Source organism: Pithys albifrons, chromosome 6 (genome assembly GCF_047495875.1).
Source record: "Pithys albifrons albifrons isolate INPA30051 chromosome 6, PitAlb_v1, whole genome shotgun sequence".
Taxonomy (NCBI): Eukaryota; Metazoa; Chordata; class Aves; order Passeriformes; family Thamnophilidae; genus Pithys; species Pithys albifrons.
The window spans coordinates 22,908,330-22,930,803 of record NC_092463.1 but is presented as its reverse complement, the minus strand read 5'-3'; the positions used below and the strand labels follow the sequence as shown (position 1 = coordinate 22,930,803).

At 39.7% G+C, this 22,474-nt stretch overlaps 1 protein-coding gene across 2 annotated transcripts in view; it reads right to left on the bottom strand.

Annotated features, from left to right (window-relative positions):
- Window positions 1-22,474, bottom strand: part of SPTLC2 (serine palmitoyltransferase long chain base subunit 2) — a 72,517-nt gene that overhangs the window by 44,097 nt on the left and 5,946 nt on the right. Inside the window, exons 1-8 of one of the 2 annotated variants that reach the window (XM_071557757.1) lie at window positions 18,452-18,593; window positions 16,471-16,665; window positions 10,186-10,340; window positions 8,995-9,143; window positions 8,543-8,667; window positions 4,128-4,221; window positions 1,423-1,528; window positions 382-601 (exon numbers count right to left, since the gene is read on the bottom strand). In XM_071557757.1, the coding sequence (XP_071413858.1) occupies window positions 382-601; window positions 1,423-1,528; window positions 4,128-4,221; window positions 8,543-8,667; window positions 8,995-9,143; window positions 10,186-10,340; window positions 16,471-16,665; window positions 18,452-18,523 (1,116 nt within the window). In that variant the 5' untranslated portion in view covers window positions 18,524-18,593. Of the gene's footprint in view, window positions 1-381; window positions 602-1,422; window positions 1,529-4,127; window positions 4,222-8,542; window positions 8,668-8,994; window positions 9,144-10,185; window positions 10,341-16,470; window positions 16,666-18,451; window positions 18,594-22,474 lie in introns of those variants that run through there. The other variant, XM_071557756.1, reaches the window with a different exon arrangement.

Sequence of the window (22,474 nt, the reverse complement as noted above, 5' to 3'; positions counted from 1 at the left end):
GGATCAATCCGACCACACTAACCTAAGAAAGGGATTTTCCTCCAAAAAAGGCTGAAAAACTTCATTTTTCCTGCAAGTTTCATTAAAAGTAACATCAAGAAATCCCTGCTTGCTGATTCCTGGAAAGTGCCTAGAAAGATATTACATCACTACTGTACATACTTCAAACTGAGATCATCGTTTACCATGTGAGAACTAAACAATTATGAGGTATTTTACTAAACTCTTCTGCACTGCACAGACTTTCACATTATTAGACAGTATGTAAATTTATGAAACAAATGGACAATCAGGGTACTTGAGAAATAGATTAACTTTGAAATGCTTAATGAAGGACTCCACCACCTGCCTGAAACAGCCATGAGATTCCCAGCTTTTTACCTTCTTGCCCCCAATGTATCCTCCTGCAGCTCCAAAGCTTTTGGTGAATGTTCCCATCATAACATCCACATCCTCAGGATTGAGTCCAAAATACTCCACTACACCCCGGCCACTGGGACCCAGGGCACCTATACTATGAGCTTCATCCAGATACAGATAGGATTTGTACTTCTTCTTAAGGGCAATCACTTCAGGCAAACGGACTATGGATCCCTCCATACTGTTGAGAAACAAAAAGTTGATTTAACGGTTGCGACCACTTCACGGAACCTAAAGTCACTGTGCTTTGAATTCTTCACTCTTTCAGTAATTATGAACACTTCAAATTTGCTAGACATACGATGTTCTGCAGAGATGCACCTCTCCTCCTTGCACCTGGGGCCCAGATCTCTACTTTCTACCTGTTTGACATCTCTAGGCTGCTGACATACAGACTAAATAAGCAGCAGCAGCAGCAACCACAGGAATCCATTCACTGACAATTTTATACAGGAATCACCTCAATTTTACTTCCATCCTAATGACAATATTCTGACTTTACATCTACTTACCTGTTGTTTTTAAGAATTGACTAGGCTCTCATTAGTAGCACTCCAAAACATGTCATTTTGTGCCGAAAGTCACTATGATTTAAATGCCTAACACAGCTATGCCCACTACACCCTCCTAACTCGCTCTCAGCAAAAACATTAAATGCGTGCAATTCCATTTGCACTAACATCATCTAGTGAACACAGAAAGAATGGAATGGACAAGCAATTTAAGACCACAACTCTGACATAAATAATCAGTTTTGATTATTTAATTTCTGCAATCTAATCAGGATGTGGAAAGCATTGTGATAACACAAGGTGCAGCTACAGTTCTAGCAACAGAAAGCCCAGGATGTGAGACAAACATAACGTAATTTAATTTACAGATGAGACTAATGAAATAACTATAAAGTGACAATATTCATACTTTTATTTGGCAAAGAAACCCAAACACTAATCATCTGGATCTCATGTGGAGGGTCTTAGGAATATAAAGAATAATTTGTACCTGTATATTCCTTCCACCAAGATAAGAATTTTTTTCCAGGGCCTCCGTGTACGAGGTTGCCCATGCACAATAGCATCTTTGAGCAGCTTCTCCAGGCTTTGCATATCTGCACCAGAAATTACTGTTAAATGGTACCAAAACAGCTACTAGCTTGAGCTTTGACATGGCTAAAGACAGCAATACTCCAGAAATGCACAAATTGCTCCAGCGTGGAGGACAGACCATACACAAGTCAATAAGCACACGCTTTGTCCAGCTGCGTGCTCATGGATGAGATTGAAGGGAATGGTGACTGTATGAACTCTGAGGAACAATTTCATAACCCTAAGCTAAAAGCACAAGTTAGAGCAATAGGCACAAAGAAGGGGAGGGGGAAGAAAGAAAGGTATCTCATTTTGATGAAAAGAGAAAGCAATTTAAGTAGTAAGAATGCCCCTGTGGATAGAAATAATGCAAAAAACAACAAGCAAATTCAAGGAGAAAACAACTAAAGATAAGTAGAAGACAGAACAAAAGTATAGGACAAGAAGCAGGACAAGTGTACTTTTTTGTTCCTATGTTTAAAATTGAAGGGATTGGAGGTGTGGAACAGGAAGCTTCTAAACCAAAAAGAGAAAAGGAAGAAAAGAGAACTCCCAGTGTAGGAAAGAGTACAGTGTTTAGCATATCAGAAACTAGACAGATGAAGATGTTAGTAGCAATGTATTCTGAAACCTTATTAGGTTTGGCTACAAACACGAGACACAATTCTAAGAGACCTAATTAATGTGAACAAATAAATAGACATGAAATTGCTCCTGAGAAAAAATCTTAGAGGAAAGAAGTGGAGATTGGATTAATCAAAACATAAAAGTCAAAGTGCTGAACAAGAGACAGATATAAAGAGTAGGATATGAAAAAGGGCACAATTAATCATGAAAAGAGAATTGGTAGACTAGGGCAATTGTAGCAGCAAGAGCAGCTTGTGAACTAAAACTAGGCTAGAAATTATACAGCAAAGTAGGTCAGTTAATAGACTGTTAAAAGACAGTTAGTGTTGAAAAAAAGTCAACAATGAAGAAATCAGCAGTGTAGTCCCTGTCTTCAACAAATCTCTCAATAAAGAAAATACAAGTTTAGTGCAGTTAGGGAGAACAATGGAAAATAAATGTCTGCTCTGATCTCTCAAGAAAGAGGGAAAGACTAGGAACTAGGTCTGACCTTAATAAAAAGGACAAACTACAGAATGAGGCAGGAAGAAATAAAAATATTGAACAAGGACTTTAAGAGGATTTTTCATTTCCCCCCCTCCATGTATTTTCTAAAAAGGAGAACATGAATGAAGTCATTAACCTCCCAGGAAAATAAAGTTACCTATGGCAGCATAGACTATACCAAGAGTAGGACTGAGAACACATACAGAGACATAAACTGAACATCATCTTGACAGGACAAGACCATTATTTGCATTTTGCCTTCTCATTCCAATAGGCCACTCCATTCTCTTTCACAGAATTCCATCATCTATAATGTTCCCAGGTTTTTCCCCAATCTCACCACTACTAGTTTGTACCCTATTCCCACAGATCAGATATTCTTAGAGCTTCGAAAGTCCTTCTCCTCATAGCTAGAACTATTTTTGTCACCAGTGTTCTTAGAAATTCTGGAAATGGATGCAATGTTCAAAAGTATGCCTATACAAATGCAGAGGTAGAATGCAAAGGTTTTGTAATCTTGCTCAGCAACCAAGATTTATGAAGAATTTATTAAAAAAAATTACTGAATCTTACAATAAGCTCTACATTTTTGTAAAGACAATTATTCAAACAATAGAGAACAAGAAAGAGAGAACACAAAAGAAACAGTAAGCACAGCAGAGAACCCACCATCAAGTAGGACAAAGAAAGAAACACAATTGCAGCCACCTAAGCTTTGCTGTCACCACCACACACTTCAAAGAGCAAGAGTCATCATGATCTCAGAGACTGACACTAAAGAATACTAGGAGTTGCTGAAGTATGAAGGTAGTGGCTTTACTAATCAAAGACAACAGGTACCTCTTTCACTGAGAGTAAGTGAAGGAAATCCTAGGTATTTCTAATCTGAGAGTTATTAAAAATACCTCCTTTGGAGGAAGATGAAATTAGAAAAGTAAAAAGTCTGTATATTTTAGAAACGATACTTAAAGAAAGTAACTCAGTGAAATTAATCTATGGTTCACAACCCAAAAATTCCTTTAGTGCTACAATTCATGACTGTATAGTTTAGCTAGGACATCAGTAATCACAAGCTTTTGTTACAGTAGAATAATGCCAGCATCTGGTTCTAAAATTAAACTTTTTAATTCCCCAAACTGCAACCCAGACCCCTACAAAATTGCATTATTATGTGATATGGACTGTTAGAATAGTCTAACTACGCCGAGCTGTCCAACTATATTGAAACACCATTGTCCCTACACTTGCCAAAGGGCAGCCTCTTCCTCTTCATGTGCAGATGATGTAAGCCAGAACAGCTTCAGAATAAAGTGTTACTAGCTGGGACTGAATATATTAAAAATATCCAACTCAGGATGATTAAATTCTCAGTAGCAGCAGTCTTCTGACCTTTCAGGTAACCAGCAATTGAATTGCACGAAATTGGATTTCCAGCTATTAGAAGATGCAAGAGATTGGATCCTATCTATAGCATCTGCAGTAAGGCAGAGTCCAACATCTGATACTTACTGTTGTGCTTAAAGATTCGAATAGTTGCTCCTGACAGTCTTGCTCCAAGCACTAGAGATGCATGATTCAGTTCATCACTCAAAATCAGACAGCCCTGAATTAGAAGGGGAAAGAGGAAGATATTGAAAAGGTTATGTTTCACAGCCAAGCACATAACACCTTGCAGCTCTGAACTACTTAGGGATCATTTAAGAAAAAAAAATCCAACATAAATGCAGCTAGTCCAGAGAAGACTTGCTAAGACACAGTTTGCAGCCTTAGTATGGCAAATAAAAATACACAACTGCTCTTAACTGAAAGAACCACCTAAGTTTCAATTTTCCCAGAAGTCCTGCAGCTGAATCTGCCTGAGTATCTCACCCTGATGATAAGTACTCATCCTTCTGCAGGCAGGTAAAACAGAGAGCAGAGAAGCTTGCCCCAGTTCACTCAGCAAGTCTAGGGTGGTGCTAAGAAACAGGCCACCAAAGTCCCAGATTAAAGGCCTTATCAAAGTTGCACTATTTCTTTCACATTAGGAGGCAACCACTGACTAAACCCTCCACCTATATTAGATGGAGGTAATATACATAAGACAAGAAGGGAAAAACAAAGTTGCATAATGAAATTTAGAAGTTTTTTGAAGCGATTAAAGATGACATTGAAATTGTTTGCTTTTTTTCAAAAAAGGGAAGCTAAATCCTTGGACAAATATTAAAACAGGAAAGGTCTGTTTCGAGAGCAGTCACAATTCCAAGTCAATAACTGATATGCTGAACATTTAGTCACATTGTTATCACTGTGGACTCCAGGAATGTATATTGAGGGATTAATATGTAAGGGAGCAACAACCTAAATAACCTTGGCTTATTCAATTACTACGCAAATATTCTGCAACTCTAGAAGTGACTTTGTTCAGTTAAAAATCCAGAAAGCAAGTCAAGATGCTGAAGATTTACCACTGACAACACATGCTCATTCTATGCTTCTCTAATAACAACTGGTGAAGGGAAGAACCAAGATTTCTTCTCTGAAATGGAAATTACTAGAAAGGACTGTGAAAAGCATTGCCTACAGTCACACAAGGATGTGTCACAAGACAACAGAGGTATTTTCTCCGTAATAAAGGAAATTTTGGACTAGAATGGGAATGAACCTAGGAATATTCTACATCCTGAGAAAGCTCAAGACTGCTTTTCCCAGGAAACTGCAGGTGTCAAGTGATCACACTGCTGCTACAGACATCACATCTTTCAGAGACTTTGGCATAAGAAGTACAAAAATCTGCAGCTAGTGTTTGCTCTTTGGAACTGCTGTGCCAGACAAAGTGTATGTACATTTCATCCAGGGCATTGCTGTTAAACGCTACTGTATCCAAAAAACCTGAATATACTGATACAGCACTAGCAGCCTTCTTAAATTGTACAAAGTGAAAAAACGAATACACTAAAAAAAGAGAAAGAGAAGGATAACAGTCTAGAAGGAGCTTCTCCATAAAAACAAGGACGAGCTTTTGGTGGAGAAAGTAGATTTAACAAATTGATGAGCAGTCCCTTTTCATCCTCTGCTAATAGAAAAGGACATTCAATAAGAAACAAATTAATTTGAAACTGAACAAGCAGTAAAGAGTCTAGTAGTGTCTGCCTTTAGAAAAAGGGCAAAGGATCACATAAACCACCAGTGCAGTACAGCGATCACTGATGATCATATGTAAAACCGAGTGCCTTTACTACAATGATAAGGCTTTATTTATCAGCAAGTTTACATTTGAGGGAGCATCCAGGAGAAGGCTAACAGTAGCTGGAGATAACACTACTGGGATCTAGAAAAACATATGTCAGTGAAGATCAGACTTACCACTGCATTCTACAAGGGAGACAAGGAAACTGAAGCAAATGCCACATTTTACCACAGAGTGCTGCATATAGAAATTGTGAAATTCAGTACTGAGCACTTAATTACACAACCTACCTATACAAGGAAATTAATTTGCTTGCTTACAACCAAAAGAGGATCCTTCAAGCATCATTCCTCTAACTCAGTTGTCTAGGTTCTCTCAGTCCAGAGCTATGACGAAAAGCTCTGTGCTAAAGGCAGCATAAAATGCTGCAATTAGCTAGTTACAATAACTACATTAATGACATTTACTCTGAAATAGGCCAGTTTCATAGTGTATCTTAGCCTCAAATGGTCTAACAACTTCTAAGTAATCTACAGATTTCACATTAGCTGGGGTCTAGACTCAGCATACTTGGCAAGTACTGTACAAGGCAGCTGACAGCTGAGAATAGAGGGTCTCTACTGCTGAAAACTGCCAGGTGCAGAAAGACCTGGTTTTAGTGATGCTCTAACTGTGCTAAAACACAACTTTCAGTCTTATATCAACCACATCTATTTTCAGCATCTGCTTAGTAGAAGCTGCTGTTAAACAAGGCATAGTGAATAAAGATCAACTCAGTAATGCTGATGAAGCTTTTGAATTCCTTTTTCTCACTAATGCTGATCAAATTATGGAGTAGAGATAGATCCTGGATAGTCAAGTTGCATTTGTTGCTATTAAAAGAGGATTCAGTAGCAACATAAACCAAGTACTTCAGGATTCAACAGAGCAGAAACAGAACAGGTGGTCCAGGATTACATATATGTGAGCAACCTTACTGCAGTAGCTTGTTCTGAGCTAATTAAATTGCAATATACATGCCCAGATATGATATAAATAATGATTCATTTCAAACGTATCTGTGACTGTCAAAGAAACCCCTTCTGGCCAAATGCAGATGCCATTATTGATTTTATTTGCCAAACTTCCAGAAGTTCTTGTTCCAAGCAGCTTTGAGACTGAAAATTTATGTAGGACTTGTAGAGAGACACAAACAGTAGCTAAAAAAAGAAAGAAAAAAAAGGAAAAAAAAAAGAGCCCAAGAGTCTAATCAAGTATGGGAATCTCTGAGCTTTACTGTGGGCTCTATCAAAGCATTGCCAAACAGGTTGTGCACACATTTAATTGTGTACTGGGTGGTACCACAATTCAGGATTGATGCGAGTCTTTATTTGCAGACAATGAAGAAATCAAATGTGCAGTGAGAAGCAACTTTAGGCAGCCAAAAAAGCATTCAGTGAACATTGTGAACTGCCAAATGGTTCATTTGACAAGAACTCTTTTCTTCAGAAGAGCCCATTTTCTGTTTAGAGTATTCACCTGAGTATAAGGACAGATGCTTCTCACTACTTTATTTCAACTGCACAAAAACGAAGTATCCTCATGACTAACACAGTACAGACTGCTGTACCCATTAATGAAAAGAGTTGGTTTAGTAAATGTATAAATGAGGTGCATGAAAACAGGTATGTTGTATGGCTTGAAATTTATTGTTCAGATTTTCTCAATGGTTATAAAACCTGTTAAAGTTCAAATGTGAAAACTCAGGAACCAAGAATGGTCTCAAGGATATTCTCATAATACACTGAAGATGTACAGCAGGCTCCACATACACAGAAAAAAAGGCTAAGTAGCTTTGCCATAATGGGTAATTTGCACCGACTTACAATAGCCAGCAGTCTACTTAAATTGATCTGACTATGTTCTGAATCTGAAAGGTCTCACAGAAATCATGGATCATTTTTCTGCTGAACAGAAAACTGGAGAGATGTGGAAAGACAAATAGCCAAAAAATGCAAGCAAAATCTATGTTAGAAGTAACACATGTTGCTCAGATTGATAGCACTGCAGAGGTATGTGACTCCAGAAGGACTAGATTTGAAGCACTAAATTTCTCTCTGGCATCAGATTCGAAAATAGTTTTTTATTATGGAAACTATTTCATAATTAAAACTTAACAGACCAAAAGAAAAGACATGTTAAGTAAATAGTGCTGCTTCATTGTTACAAAAAAACAGCGAGCAGGAAAACACTACAACTACAGTGTATGTGTGTATGTATGGCCAGACTTCATGAAGGAAGATTTGGGCAGGGTTCTCCCCACGTGGGTGTGCCCTTTCAGCCTGTGCAGTGGAGTTTTTAGGTGAGGCACAGCGTGTGCAGAACTGGCCCCACCATTTAAGTCCTGAGGTCCATCTGCCACGGCCGAGTGAGCTTGGAGAGTGACAGTGAAGTCCTCAGGACTGTCACAGCACCTGGTACTAACCGGGGCTGACCCTGCTGAGCATCCAAGATCTGACGGGATGGGATGGCAGGGAGGCATTGAACTGCCAGGAGACTGTCCCCACTGAGACTCGAACTCAGGTCCTTGGGATTCAGAGTCCGGAGTGCTCTCCTTTACACCATGGGACCACCCTACTGTGCTCTACACAGTTTCCATAAAGAGTATCTTCAGAGGTTGCCACTGAAGAAAACCAAAAGCAAACAAGTAGCTTTTAGACAAATTAACCAGTAGAATCCTTGTTAGATGAGCTCTTGCCCATGACTTAAGCCATACCTTGCCAACTAAAGCAGGAATGTTCATAGAGTTGGTTGCAAACCCCATTCCATATGCCATTGCAGATTCCACACCTAGGAACTGGGCAACTAGCTTTTCCAGCTCCTCATGCTTGTCCAAGTTTCCTGCACATTAAAAACAATGAGAAATTCAGTGTGAGGAGCAGCTTTCACTATTATTGCTAAATTCTGCAAGAATTTCCACCAATCAAGCTACTCTTTATTTAAAGTCCCACAAGGGAACACTTTAAAAAAATGTATGAAAACAAGTAAGTCAACTGCTGTGCAATGTAAACTAAACCCAGGAAGTCAATTTGTCTTCACTGAAGTAAAAGCTTCTTTACTTGTTGACTCAAGTTCAGTGCTGGAACAACCAATGTTTCAAAGACCTGCAATCAGATCACAGACTTCGAAACATACATTTGGGGAGCACAGTGTCTTCCTCCAACTTACCCATCTCCTGCCTAGTGCTGCACACCCCAGCTCCATACTGGGACAGAACTTTAGCTGCTGCTTCCTGGCAAGCCCCAGCATTCTGTGCAAATCCAAGGTAATTGTAGGAACCCATATTAATAATGTCTTTTATCACTCTCCCTGTGTACCTGTATTTTAAAAACACCACAAGTTAGGACATCCACAATTAAAAAAACCCCTGTATTATAAGATTATTATTTTACTTTCCTAGACCACACACTGAAATTGTTAAAAATCAATAGAATCAACCATGAAATTATTTCACTACTGCCACTCATCACCAAACTGCAGTGATCAGAGAAAAAGATTCCTTCCCTATCTTACAGACTCAAATTAATTCCTAGAAGAGTTTGCATCAAAAGGTGAATTTGGTATCATATACAAAACTGCTTGAGGCTTCTCAAACCATTTGTTTTTTCTCTGACATGTTTCCCCTGCCATTCCAGAAACATACAACTTTTCTTTCAGTTACTAAATAACATCTCAAGATCAATTAACTTGGCAGCCCCTCAAGCGGGATATCCTCTAACTACAAAAAGGAAACACATCTGGCACTGCTGTGCTAACAATACGTGACAAGGAGATTAAGGAAGAAGTTTAGTGGAAAAAAGAAAGTAATTCTTTTACCCTTGAAAGCCAGGGAGAGACATAAGTAGTTTCACCAAGTACTGTGCTGCAAATCTCTTCCCATCACACTTGTGATATGTCATTTCCAATCTGTAAAAATCCCCTCCCTCTATTTCTGATTTTGTTTCTACAGACTATTTCAGTTCTGATTCAAAACAATCATGTTAAATTCAGTTTAGGCAGCAACATTTACTTCAAGTGTCAGAATTCATCCTAAATAAACACAAAGTCACAAGTAGCAGTGCAACCCCAAAGTATCTACCTCAGCTTCTGTTCATCATGCACAAAGGTATATAATAAAGGTATTTATTACAGATGTATGCCCATGAAATCTTAACACAGTCAGGAATCTTCATAAGCAGACAAAACATTATGTACAAAGCATCACCTTGGTGGCCAAATGTGTTTCAAAAAAGCAAAATACATTGATTCAAACTGCTGCAAAGCTCAAACTGAACGATTCACGGCTCTTTTAACGTCACAGCCTGCAACTTGCTCTTACAGACCCTCTATTTCAACACAGGTGTCGCAATTTCGACTCACGTGAATGTCCAGTTATAGTCATGGGAAACTCTCTCCATCATGTCCACTTTGGCCCCTGGCACGCTGCAGATTGGACGGTTCCAGCTGTCCCGAATGCGCATGTAGAGGTTTCTGTTGTAGAAATTTTCAAAGTCCTGGTACAGTGGGACAAAATCCTGAAACACATGAGAAGCACTCAAAGTAAAAGGAAAATATATATCACAGCAAACTACGAATAAGAGACATAAGTCTTTTCTGTCATTCTGGGCTAATGAAAAAAAAATCAAGAAAATTTAAAACATACAATAATCCCCTTCCTGAAAAACTTGGGCATATACTCTTTACAAGAGAGGTGTATTCAGCCTTCAGAGTTCAGCAGAGCAAGGGAACATGAGACTGCATTTGGGCACCAAACAGTATGCATTGCTCTACTGAATACACAAAGACTTTGAGGAACTCTACCATATTTCATTCTGTGCATAAGGAAAGCATTTAATATAGCAGCACTAGCATTATTATACATGATATGCTTAGAACTTTCCACATTTTCTTATTCTGAACAGGAGATAGTAAGCTACATTATGGCACCTCTCTTCCGCCCAGCTTATCAGCACTGAATTCCCACGTGATTTTTATGAATGAGCATTTCCTGAATTTTAGCTTCCCTTCCAACATTTTCCAGGAAAAGTAAGTGACTGCGTTGAATGGATAACACAAGAATGTCACACTAACTGTGGCAGCAAGGACATCTGAGCACTCAAGAACATTTATTTCTGATTCCAAAGTCACAAGATTTCCTTTTTACTATTCAATTCAAGAATGTTTGACATTCAGTAGTGATAAGAATGCATAATTCATGTGCTTCTGTTGGAAAAAAAAGAAGGCTTTTTAAAAATCTACAAAAGGAAAAAGAATTTATGATGAAGGTAAGAGCCAGCAGAGTGGTTTTTCCTGTTTTTCACAAGAAAAATGCAAACACTGTGACAGGAATTTTATTTTTGGTGACAGTATGAGCAAGAGAGAATATCTGTCTGACCAATTACTGTGGTGTCAGACATTTGTACCACTGATGGAAAACTGGGAGCATTTCTGGCAGATTTTTAAATAAAAACACAAACAAATGAGCACTGACAAGCTCTTACAAGGCTTGCCTGCAGGAGGAGTACTTTTTTCTTTACCTTCCTACTTTACTGATTTAACAACTTGGTCCCTGCAGTTTGGAGTAAAGGAACCACCCCTTTGCATCCTCCTACCAGCAGCTGCACAGGAAAGACTGAGCCCAAAAGTGCCAAGGTCTAAGCAGACATAGTTGCACGTAACCCTGTGCACAATGACATGTCAAAAAGGCACAACGATGGAAACACATCCCAAATTTAGCTAGTGATCGCTTCTCCAAGGAATCCCAAGCATGTGTGTCTCAACAAAGACAGACAGCAGGAATAAAATTTCTATGCACTAAAATGCACAGAAGGGCAATTATTTCTTCCACATGCCTGCCTCAACTCATGACACAAAACTGAAATTATAATCTATAATTGTTAGAAAACCTCTGCTACGTTATTTGTAGAGGGGTGGAGGAAGTGAGATTAAAAAGAAACCCGAGCACATTAGATCAATACTTGAGAGATTTGTTATATCTAATTACAATCTGCTGAGATCCTTGATGCATTTCAACTCCAGTTAACTATCACTGCATGAGAATTCAGCTTGGCAATGGTTCTCCAAGCACATCAACTATGTGACCCAAGAAACAATTGGTATTTTAGCCAGGGTTACCGGCTTAGGAGAGGGAGGCTGGAAATGAGTCATTATACCAACTCAAGCAGGTATGCCTGGGTCGATACAGTCCAATCTTACTTCAGGTTACTCATCAGATAGAGCAATAGAGCACATTTTCCTCTGCAACCCAAGCTGACAAAGCCAGAAGAGTAACAAGCTCAACTGGTGAGATAAAGACAATCACCCACACCAGGTTGGCACCACCAGTATATGTAACACAAATATGATCCTACAAGCCAACAGCAGAACTAAGTTCAAAATGATTTAACTGTGAAGTAGAGAAGTTCTCTGAACCTAATGGATTATAATAAGGAAAAAATGTGTCTTTAAAAGTTAAGAAGAATTCAAGGAACACATTAAAGGTAAGGGAATTAATGTCTAATATGGGACACTAGCTTTAGTTTTTTGGGATACCAAGCTGTAGGATTATAGCAAAGGGCTCAAAGTGAGGCATCTGCACAATGTCAGCTCCTTTGCTGTTTGTACATGCACCCCTCCCTCCAATAAGCAGCCCTCAGACAGCTCTCATTAGAAAGTTCCTTGGAAGAGGATAGGCAGGAAATGTTATTTTGGCATTACGCAAAACTGGATTGCCTATTTCCTCAGTAATCCCAACCCCACCCAACGGGTTCTCAAGATCCACACATCTGAAAATGCAAAAAAAAAATTGGAGGGATATCGTGCCTTTATAAACTGCTACTGACTTGTGGAGTTTGAGAGCCCTCTTTTGGAGCCAGCATACAGGACTAGATGGTCTGCTGGCTGTTTTGAGGGTTGGTGTTTTTGTTTGTTTGTTTCCCTCCTCCATCCTTCTACTGTGTGGCATTCCAGAAGACAGTACAACAGAAAGACCACTTGAATTCCCCACGCAAATTTAATGTTTTCAATTTTTGAACCAAGAAAAAAACATTTGGAGAGGAACAGGGTGGGGGCTGAAATCCATCAGTCTGTACTATTACAAATTCTTGGCACTTGCAGCCTCAGTGCTCAGCTGCAAGAGTGTCCTACTGCTGGAAGCAACTACTATCCCCTTTAATGGCCTTCAGAGCTTTTCATATTTCCACCAAGTTCTCATCCTCTAACAGATCCTAAGAGTATCAGTCTGAGATTAAGCAGTTTCATTTGGAGGAAAAATATTCTGAGAGCAAGCTGATTCTTGCAGCAATTTTCAGAGTAATCACAGTCAAACAACTGCAAAAGACGTACTATTTCCCAAGGAAGGAGCAGAGGCAGCATGTTCTTTTATTCATGGAGCTAAAAAATCCCAAACAGCTCCATTCCTGTCAATTTAAGCCTAGAACACATTCCCTATTAGTGAGGTGATGCTTGATGAAGAAACCTAAGTAGTAGTGGTCTCCCAAAAGTCTGAAATGCAGAGCGATTTCAAGAGCCAATCAAGGGAAGAATAAAACTCTCCCTTGGGGTGCAACACCTTAGCATAGGTGACTTGGGAATCCATTATTTCATCCTACTGTCAATTAATACTACAACAAGTGAAGGTCATAATGACAGCTTTGTAGCCATTAGCTTGGGGCACAGTGGCATGCAAATGCAGTGATTATGCTGCTCTTAGTTAGAGTCAAGTTTTCACAATGTTGCCCCTAAGCTAACAAATGGTGCCATAAGCACCAGCAGGGCTTATCTGCAATTCGATAATGCACTCCCTGGTAATACATAACTGACTCTGAATCGAAAGCAAGTAGACAATTGCAACAAATTTTAGGCTTCTAAAAGCAGAAAGACTAGTTCCACCTCACCGAGTCAAGAAAAAGTGGAGCAGTAACTGCGGGTAGTCTTTGTACCATCAGGAGGTCTTCGATGAGCTACAGACACTAAGACAACACTAAACAAAAGACTCCAGTTTACTGGCTCTGAGATACTCCCACAGCTGGACTCCTGTGAACAAGTGTTTGAAAGCCACAGATGCCAGAAACATGTTTTAACCTGGAGAGCTACAGAGTTGGAAGAGGTATGAGAGAGTTACCACCCCCACGTGCACAGTTGCTTCCAAACACAAAACATACATGTAATCAATTGGCAAATCAGACTGGAAGGTAAAACTGATTTTCATCCTGCCTATAAAATCCTACAAGCATTTTGCACATTTAACTACACTGTATGACCAGAGAGTACATTAAATTGGGTATGCATAAATTGATTACAGAGTAATTAATAGTTATTAATCTTGCCACTTACCCATGCCTAAAACAGACTGGTAATGCTTTAGAGAGGATGTGCTACACAACACTGGTTTCCAGGAAAAGCCCAGCTGGATATATATTTAAACAGAGCCAAAACCCATCAAACTATTTCCTGGAAAGCAGTACTAGCAAAGTCTGTCCCTTTTCACCCTTTTGTGTTCCAAATGTGAGTGAGTATTAGGTGTTCCTGGAATCACTCACATCAATCCACAGCTCTAATAAATTCCAAGGAATTTACCCACTGTCAGAGACAGTCCTAATTTACTGGCACTTCTTACTAGGTCCATCCACAGACATCCTATGAACAAAACCAAACCCAGATACATGCATCTCTTCCTGGAAGCCACGACCAACACAGAAACTGAAAGGGTTTCAATACATCTGTCCAGAAGGCAGACTTGTCAAGCAAATGCTTTCAGGGTAAGATGCAATGCTGAGTTCATTTATAAAACAAATCAGGGCTAAATTCCTTTTAGGACTAGGATAATCTGTTGCTAAAAAACCCTGTGCTTCAGGGTCCTCTGTAACAATCTTTACTGAGAGCCTAATATCAATACTGTATTCCAGAATTTGATCTACTGCCCAAGATCCCCCTTTCTGTACACTCACTCATGTAGGAGTCATGACTGCTCCCACAGAAAGGAGTGCTGAAAGCAGCCTTGCACCTCACACACTGATAACAGGACAAGCCTTTCACAACAGAAATAAAGCAATTACAATATACAGTCACTGCACCAACGCTTCAGTTATTCTTTTGTAATCCTCAGGTACCAAGAATACAGACCAGTATCTAAACTTTTATTCTAATGTCTTGGTAGAGTTCTGCAACTGTTTAACTGTTATCCTCTCCTTCTCCTTTATACATAGAAAAATACACAGATATCATGTTCTCAAGTGACATAAAACAAAGTAGCTCAAGTGACATTAATGAACAAATCGAGTTTCAAGTTGAGATTTAACCAGCAATCTTTAATCAGATAGTATAACTATTATAACTATTTAAAGGGATCCAATTTTTTTACTTTTGATTCCAGAAGTCAGTTTTGTAAATAGAGTAAATTTAAACTCCTGCACTTTTAACCAGTATGTAATACCTATTACTCATTAAACTCCTATGAGAGTTTCTGTTTGGGAATTAAGTGCCCTACTGTGAATCAGTTTAATTCTCATGAAACTCACAGAAAGAAGCTACTGTGAAGTAATTTTAGGCACCGGTTAGTTTACTGCATCTTAGCTCATCTACTGTAAAAAGACATGCCCTTTACTCCAGTGCTGTCTCCAAAAAGAGACTTCAAAGGAGCCTTCTCTTTTTTACTTTTTCCCTGCCACCTTTGATTATTTGTTTGCCTTGGTGAGATGCCCTTCCTGCCCCCACTATTTTCTGCTATCCAACTGCTTGTGTGGCTGCACAGAGAACCAGAAACCAGCAACTAGAAAAGGAACTCAATATTTTATAAGCCAGACTGGCTCCCCAAAGCAGCTGAGAAAAACAGAACCCCAATCATCAAGAGTAAGACCTCTATAGAAAGCTCACTGGTAGTCACACTGTGTTGAGAGGGATCACAACATTAAGAGTTAGCAAGGAAGGAGCTTGTGAACTTCAAGTTTCAACAGTAGCATTCATAAGAATAATCAATTCCTGTGGGGAATAATGACCTCTAAAAATAATTTACAACAACTAAAACTTAAAATCCAGACTAACTGCTGAAGCAGGTAAGATCTTTCATCTGGTAACAAAAGCTTTTCATAGGTCTTAACGTGAATGAATTCTTTTTAATTACTATCAGTGAGTCAGGAGTCAGTACCTGAGATTATTCACTCTAATGTTCTGGACTCCACATTACTTTAAATTCATACAGCTTGTGCTCTGTATCTGACCCACAAGCACCTCTTTGCAACTGCTTTAGCTAAAGAGAATTAATAACACGTTTCTAAATCAAAACTCAGCCACCAGAGCAGCATCAGAAAGCCTCCCACTGGTGTCAGAGTCAAACCAGATCCTTTGATATGCCTTTCTTTCGCTGCTGCTGCTGGCATATGCAATCTCCCTCAAGCCCTTGTTTCTGCAGCTGGGGCATCTCTCAGGACGTTGATATAACTGTTGATGCAGCTTTGCAGTGAAACAGATGAGGGAACTGCTCTGCCAAAAAATAACCCAGCTATAAGAAACAGTATTTTGTTTAATGACACAGCTGTACTTGTATATTATTTGAGCACTTGGAAGACAAGGAAAGTAGCAGAAAACTTTGAACACCACTGCTCCCCAAAGAAACACTCAAGCCTCAGCAACATCACTTCCCACTGACCATTATTTCCCAGTGGTTACCTTCTGTTCTTCTCTTTCTGTTGCATTTTGACACTTCTCAATCTTCCACTGCCGCATGAAATCTCGCAGATATCCAAAGAGAGTGAGAACACCGTAGCCTACGTAGGTCAGCACAGCAACCAGCATTGGTGTTTCTTCAAAAGCTTCATTGAAAGGCCTTTTGTATAATCCTCCATTGTGCACAATATGATTTATCTATAGGAAAAATTTAAATAGAGGCAGTTGAGGTATTAATGCAAGAAAAGGCAGACAGGCATTTCCGAGTGGTCCCCAGGCCTCTGATCAGTTACAGGCTCTACATCCCCCGCTCAGCAAAAAGCGCTTCCCGCTCTGTTCAGCCATCAATGATGAGAACACTCAGTCTCCATGTATGAGGTTGCCAAGTTGTTGAGACAACCAAAGTCACAGTTGCCAATGTAGCACAGTTTAATCTAAGATCTAATTATTTAGCTCCCAAAGCTACTCACAGGGCATTGCTTACATCCAGGCCAACCAAAATGAAAAAACTGACTTTCCCTTCACCAAGAACTAGGTAGTCACAAATAACACAACAGTGATGCTTCCCAGGCTCGCCATAGAGAAAAACAAAATGGGAAGTAATAATTTTATTGATCTAAACAACGTATTCTCAGGCTTGGAAGCCCGTATTAGTGTAACAAAACAAGCATACTCTGTGTCTCTGTAGCTGCTAGCATAAAGATGCTGACATAAACACTGCACTCATCCATGAGGCAGACATGACACCACAGACAAAAAAGTCATTGTATATAGTCCCAACACTGCATATATGTCAGCACACAGAACAAAGCAAGGCTTTTTGCATAAAATCCATGCTGAAAGTCATCTGGCTACTTACATATCATCTCCTGAAGGTAAGAGCTTTACCAGCTGTATAATACATGCAGCAGGCCCATCTCAACGACAATTACTGTAATACGTAACATTTCACAGAATATGCAAAGTTGGAAAGGACTCTTAAGGATCATCAACTACAACTCCCTGTTTATGACTACTACAGAAAAACTTCATGGCTACAAGGCAAGTGCTCACCCAACATTAATACTGGAGGACTGGTTTTAACTAGACTACTCATTCAAAGAGTTAAGTTAAATATCAGTTCTCATAAGTCAATGTACCAAAACACAGAAAGCTAGCCATTAGATGCAAACTGCCATTGGCATTGCTAAAAGTTACAGAATAGCTGCACTACAATAGAACAGCTATGTATAAAGAACACATTCCAAGACATGAATGCCCTATCTGTAACAAAATACATATAAAAGAAATGTATTTTTAAAAATGTACTAATCAAAGAAACGTCAACACCTTGGGAACAGGTTGAACCTAAATTCATCTGAAACGGACAATGGCAAATAATTACAGAGGGGTGTGGACCAGCAGACAGAATAAAACCAGTTATTCACCTATGTCATTCATATTATCCTATGAGAAAGTAAGGCAGAATCGTACTAACCTCTGCAATGGCTGATGAATCAATAAAGATACTTGCTGGCCTCACCACACACTGCATGATTAGGAAAGTGACACCTGTTCCTCAGGTGCTGGAGCAAGTCTGTATTTCAAGTCTGTCATTAATATCCTGAAAGTAATTTTTTCAGAATTAAGGGTCTGCTCTTAGGATACAATTGTGCTATAGCTACGAAGTCACCAAGTATGAAGTGCAACAGCACGTTCCCTCCTGATAGTCATTTCTACCTCTTCCCTTCTGCTGGCACAGACATTCAGAAAAAGTTTTAACCAAAGCAAATCCTTGACTTGGTCTCCCTGGTTGTGGGGACTTTACAACTGGTGTGTAAACACAGTGTCAGAACAAAACACGAAACACACAGTAGGAACTTCTCTTTTATCAGCAGCACTCACAGCAGGCGCAGGTAACTAACTTGCACTGCTTTGAGGCCAGGTTTAATACTGAAGTAGTTTTAAAAACATACTGTGTACCCTGGTGGCTTAAGTTACTCACCACATTGCAGCTCAGATGCTCGCAATTTAGAGCTTTAGTCGAGGCCAAAGGTTCACACATCTTTTTCTTCATGAATGGTGCCAGCCAAAGAAACTGCCCCTGCCCCACTCACTCCCACTCTGAGCCATCCGCACCAGCCTCCAGCTTGCACAAGTAAAGCCAATCTGATTATGAGCACAGCATTCCTCCAACAGCAAACTGATGGCTGAAAACATAATCGTTTGCAGAAGGTTATTCATTAGACCATAATAGTCTTTACAGCACTGCTCCATAAAGTCATTCGACAGGGCTCAGCAAGCAAGAAATCAGTGGCTGTTGGGAGAGAAAGGAGGGGCAGCAGCAGCACCACGACAACCACAAAATCAGTGAGCCAATGCTGCAGAGGAAAAACCGTGACAGCCACCTCTTCTCTGTTATTCTCAGGAATGCTTAACTTTATCACTGTGGCTCCAGTCCATGAAACCGTACAATTTTATTGCATCCAGACCTGAGAAAGATCATGCACCAAAGCCCCAGCCACTAAAATCTCACAGCCTGATGAATTACAAGTAGAATTGAGCATTTTCACACTGACAGACCAAGCTATTCAGAGCCAGGCACACTATACACCTGTACCAGCGGCTATCTAACAGTAGAGAGTCCTATCCAAAAACTGGTAGTGACTACTTCACCAATTACCGAGTATAGAATAAATAGAGATGACATCAAAGCTTTCAATGTTTTTTCCAGGTAACTGAAAGTTCATCTGGAATAGATGAAAGGCTACATCCTGAGATTACGGATCTGAAGTTACCTAATACCAAAAAGTACCCACTGAAAAAAAAACCCAAGAGACCCAAAACTATATGCAAATTTAATTAGAATAAAAACATAGCAATTTTTTCCAGGTCTTTAGAGGTGCCCGTGCTTGTAAAAAATACTAAAACTAAACAAGTTATTCCATGTGGTCAAACCAAACATCTCACTAAGAAAGGCCCTTTTAGGAATACCTGTATGAATTCAACACATACTCCAATCAATTTCACCTCTCAGTGTTCTTCTACCAATGTGCTTATAAATTCTTATATTCACATGTCTGCTATCACATAAGCTGAGAAGCCTCTATGTTATCCTAGTTGAATCAAAAATTAAAGAAATACTCTGAATGTAATCCACAAACTCTTCATGCAGCATTCAATGACTATAAATACACTCTAGAATTGACTACAGAAGAGACATTTGTAGATGTATTTTAGATACAAGCCCATTTTTCTAATGTTTCACAAATCTACACACTAACCTCCAAATGAAGGCTCACGTGTCAAAGTGCAGAAAGCTTAGTTCTAGAGACCAAGAAAGAAGGTGGCTACAGCTTAGTGAATAATTTCCTTTACTGGGGAGGAAAAAAAAAAAGGTATGCAAGATTATGACTTTTATGGTGTCAACAAGCCTTATGATAATAAAGTGAGCCATGACCTTTGAAGTACAATACACGACATAGCTAAGGGAAAACTACGAAGAAAAGTCAGAGTTCACTTAAATATGTGGTTAAGAAAAGGATATGTATGCCCACCTACATCTCTGTTTCCTGTACTGCCCAGACCATGTGTACACAGAAGAGCACCATCACATGACAAAACTCAGCTGCAAGAGAAACACCCGAGAGCACCACAAAGCTGGTTACAGAAGGCAGCAACAAATCAGCCACAGGCAATACCCGAGTTGGCCAAAGCACTTTGGCAAACAAGTCACATAAACCAGTATTGTAACAGTTCCTGAGCAGCAGCACCATCAAACAGCTACTGCTAGAAAGGACTCAATTGGTCTAAGCAGAACACATCAGAGTCTGATTATAATCATAGAATTTCCCGAGTTGGAAGAGACTGCAAGGATCATCTACTCCAACTCCTGGCCCAACAGCACAAACCCAAGAATTACACCTTTTATTTGAGGGAGTTGTCCAAATGCTTCTTGAACTCTGGCAGACTTGGGGTGCTGTGACCACTTCCCTGGGGAGCCTGTGCCAGTGTCCAACCACCCTCTGGGGAAAGAATCTTTTCCTAATATCCAGCCTTAACCTCCCCTGACACAACTTCAGGCCATTCCTTTGGGTCCTGGCACTGGTCACCACAGACAAGAGATCAGTGCCTGCCCCTCCTCTTTTTCTCACAGGGAAGCTGGACTGCAATGAGGTCTCCCCTCAGTCTTCTCCAGGATGAACAGACCAAGCGACCTCAGCCACTTCTCATACAGCCTCCCTCATGGCCCTTCACCATCTTTACAGTCCTTCTTTGGACACTTCCCAGTAGATTTACATTCTTTGTGAGAAGACCAAAGCCATGTTTAAACACAGGAACATTTGCAAATGCTGTTGTAGGTGGCACACAGCATTTATCACAGGACTCTCATGTACTTTAGGGAGAGAAGATGCTCCAAGTGCAATATGCACAGCACACAGTCAGAGAGAAGAATATGGTAACTGCTTATGCTGCTACCCCAGGAAAACCCCAGCACTCTGTATTAAAAAGGCCATTTCATTTCATGCTACCAGGAAGAACAAATTCAGATGACCCTGGCAGATTTCATTTAAGCACCTTAAAAAGATTACTTATGATGGAACAAACTTCGCTAAATTCTTATTAAAATTTAGCAGCTTCTCATTGCCACATACCACACATAGTGCAGAAATTTTACCAGCAGCTTTGCAGCTTCTGTTTTTCAGAAACACACTGTGTAGGACTGCTTCCATGAGCATGCCTCCAGATGCAAAAGTAGTCACATTTATTACAAGGGATTGAGGGAATTGAAACCACAGCAGTGATAATGCCAGAAGCTCTAAGCTGTTTGGTATTCTCTGGTAATTTTACTGTCACCTCCAGCCCTTTTCCTTCCACTGCTTTGCTCTTACACTTCAAACCACAGACTGCTGCATGCATAAAAACCCAAAGTTTTTACTAGCAAAATTAGAATTCCCTGATTTGAATCACACTTTAAGCTTTTGAAGAAAAAAAATCACAGGAGATAAACTTGTTTAACACTCACATATTCCTAATTAGACATTTGTTCTTGTTGACAGGTATGATCAAATCTTTTTATTTGCAATGAGCTACTCCCAACAAATCCGAAAGTCCCTTGTTAAGATGCACTTACCACATCCACACAAACAGCGTAAAGCTTCATAATGTTTAAGTGTTGTTTGGGTTTTAGGGTTTTTTCTTCCCTTTAGCACGTAAAGGATGCAACTAAACCTGGGATTTTTTGCTTCCTACACATGGGTGACAATTTGAATCCTGCTGAGAACAGATTTTACCTTAAACCTTGTATGTGCCTTAATTTAGTACATTCAGCAGATTTTAAACATGCAGGATTTTGACAGAGAACTCCCAAACTGCATGCTCAATTATTGATATGCTTTATAATAAAGATTTCCAAAGGCAGCACAGGTCTGCAGTGGTTCCCTAACAAGTCAGTCTTCAGACTCTGAGATACCTCTGAAAACATTCCTAACATGCTTTAGAATCTGCTCATTTTTATGGACATTAAACACCATTACTTCCCAAACTTTCCAACTCCTGCTTTCTCAACTACAAGTATTCTTCAAGACTATATTTTTCAATTTGAAGTGGTTATTTTTCTAGGATTCATTTTGATGGCAATACAAAAAACTGGAAAACTCACTGAAGACGGGCCAATGTTTTATGTTCCATCCAGAGCAACTGAAGCCAACAGATAATTCAGATAGAGCTTTCCCCCCCCCAACAAGTTGAAAGCATGAAATTTAGAGAAACAATGTTTCTGCTGTATAATTAAGACAGCAAAACACAGCACGACATACCGTTATGGGTTCACCTAGGTGGGCCTAGATTTGGGCTCTGAAGTTTGGATTAGGCCGAAGCTGTCAGCTGACTTGAGCTGGGCTGAGCTAACAGCTGACCTCTTCTAGCCAGTAATTTTGTATTCCATACCACATTATGACATCATCTCCAGGGAAGTAGGAACCAGTGTGGGAGTGGTTAAGGCACTCACTTCTCAGCCCTCCTCTTG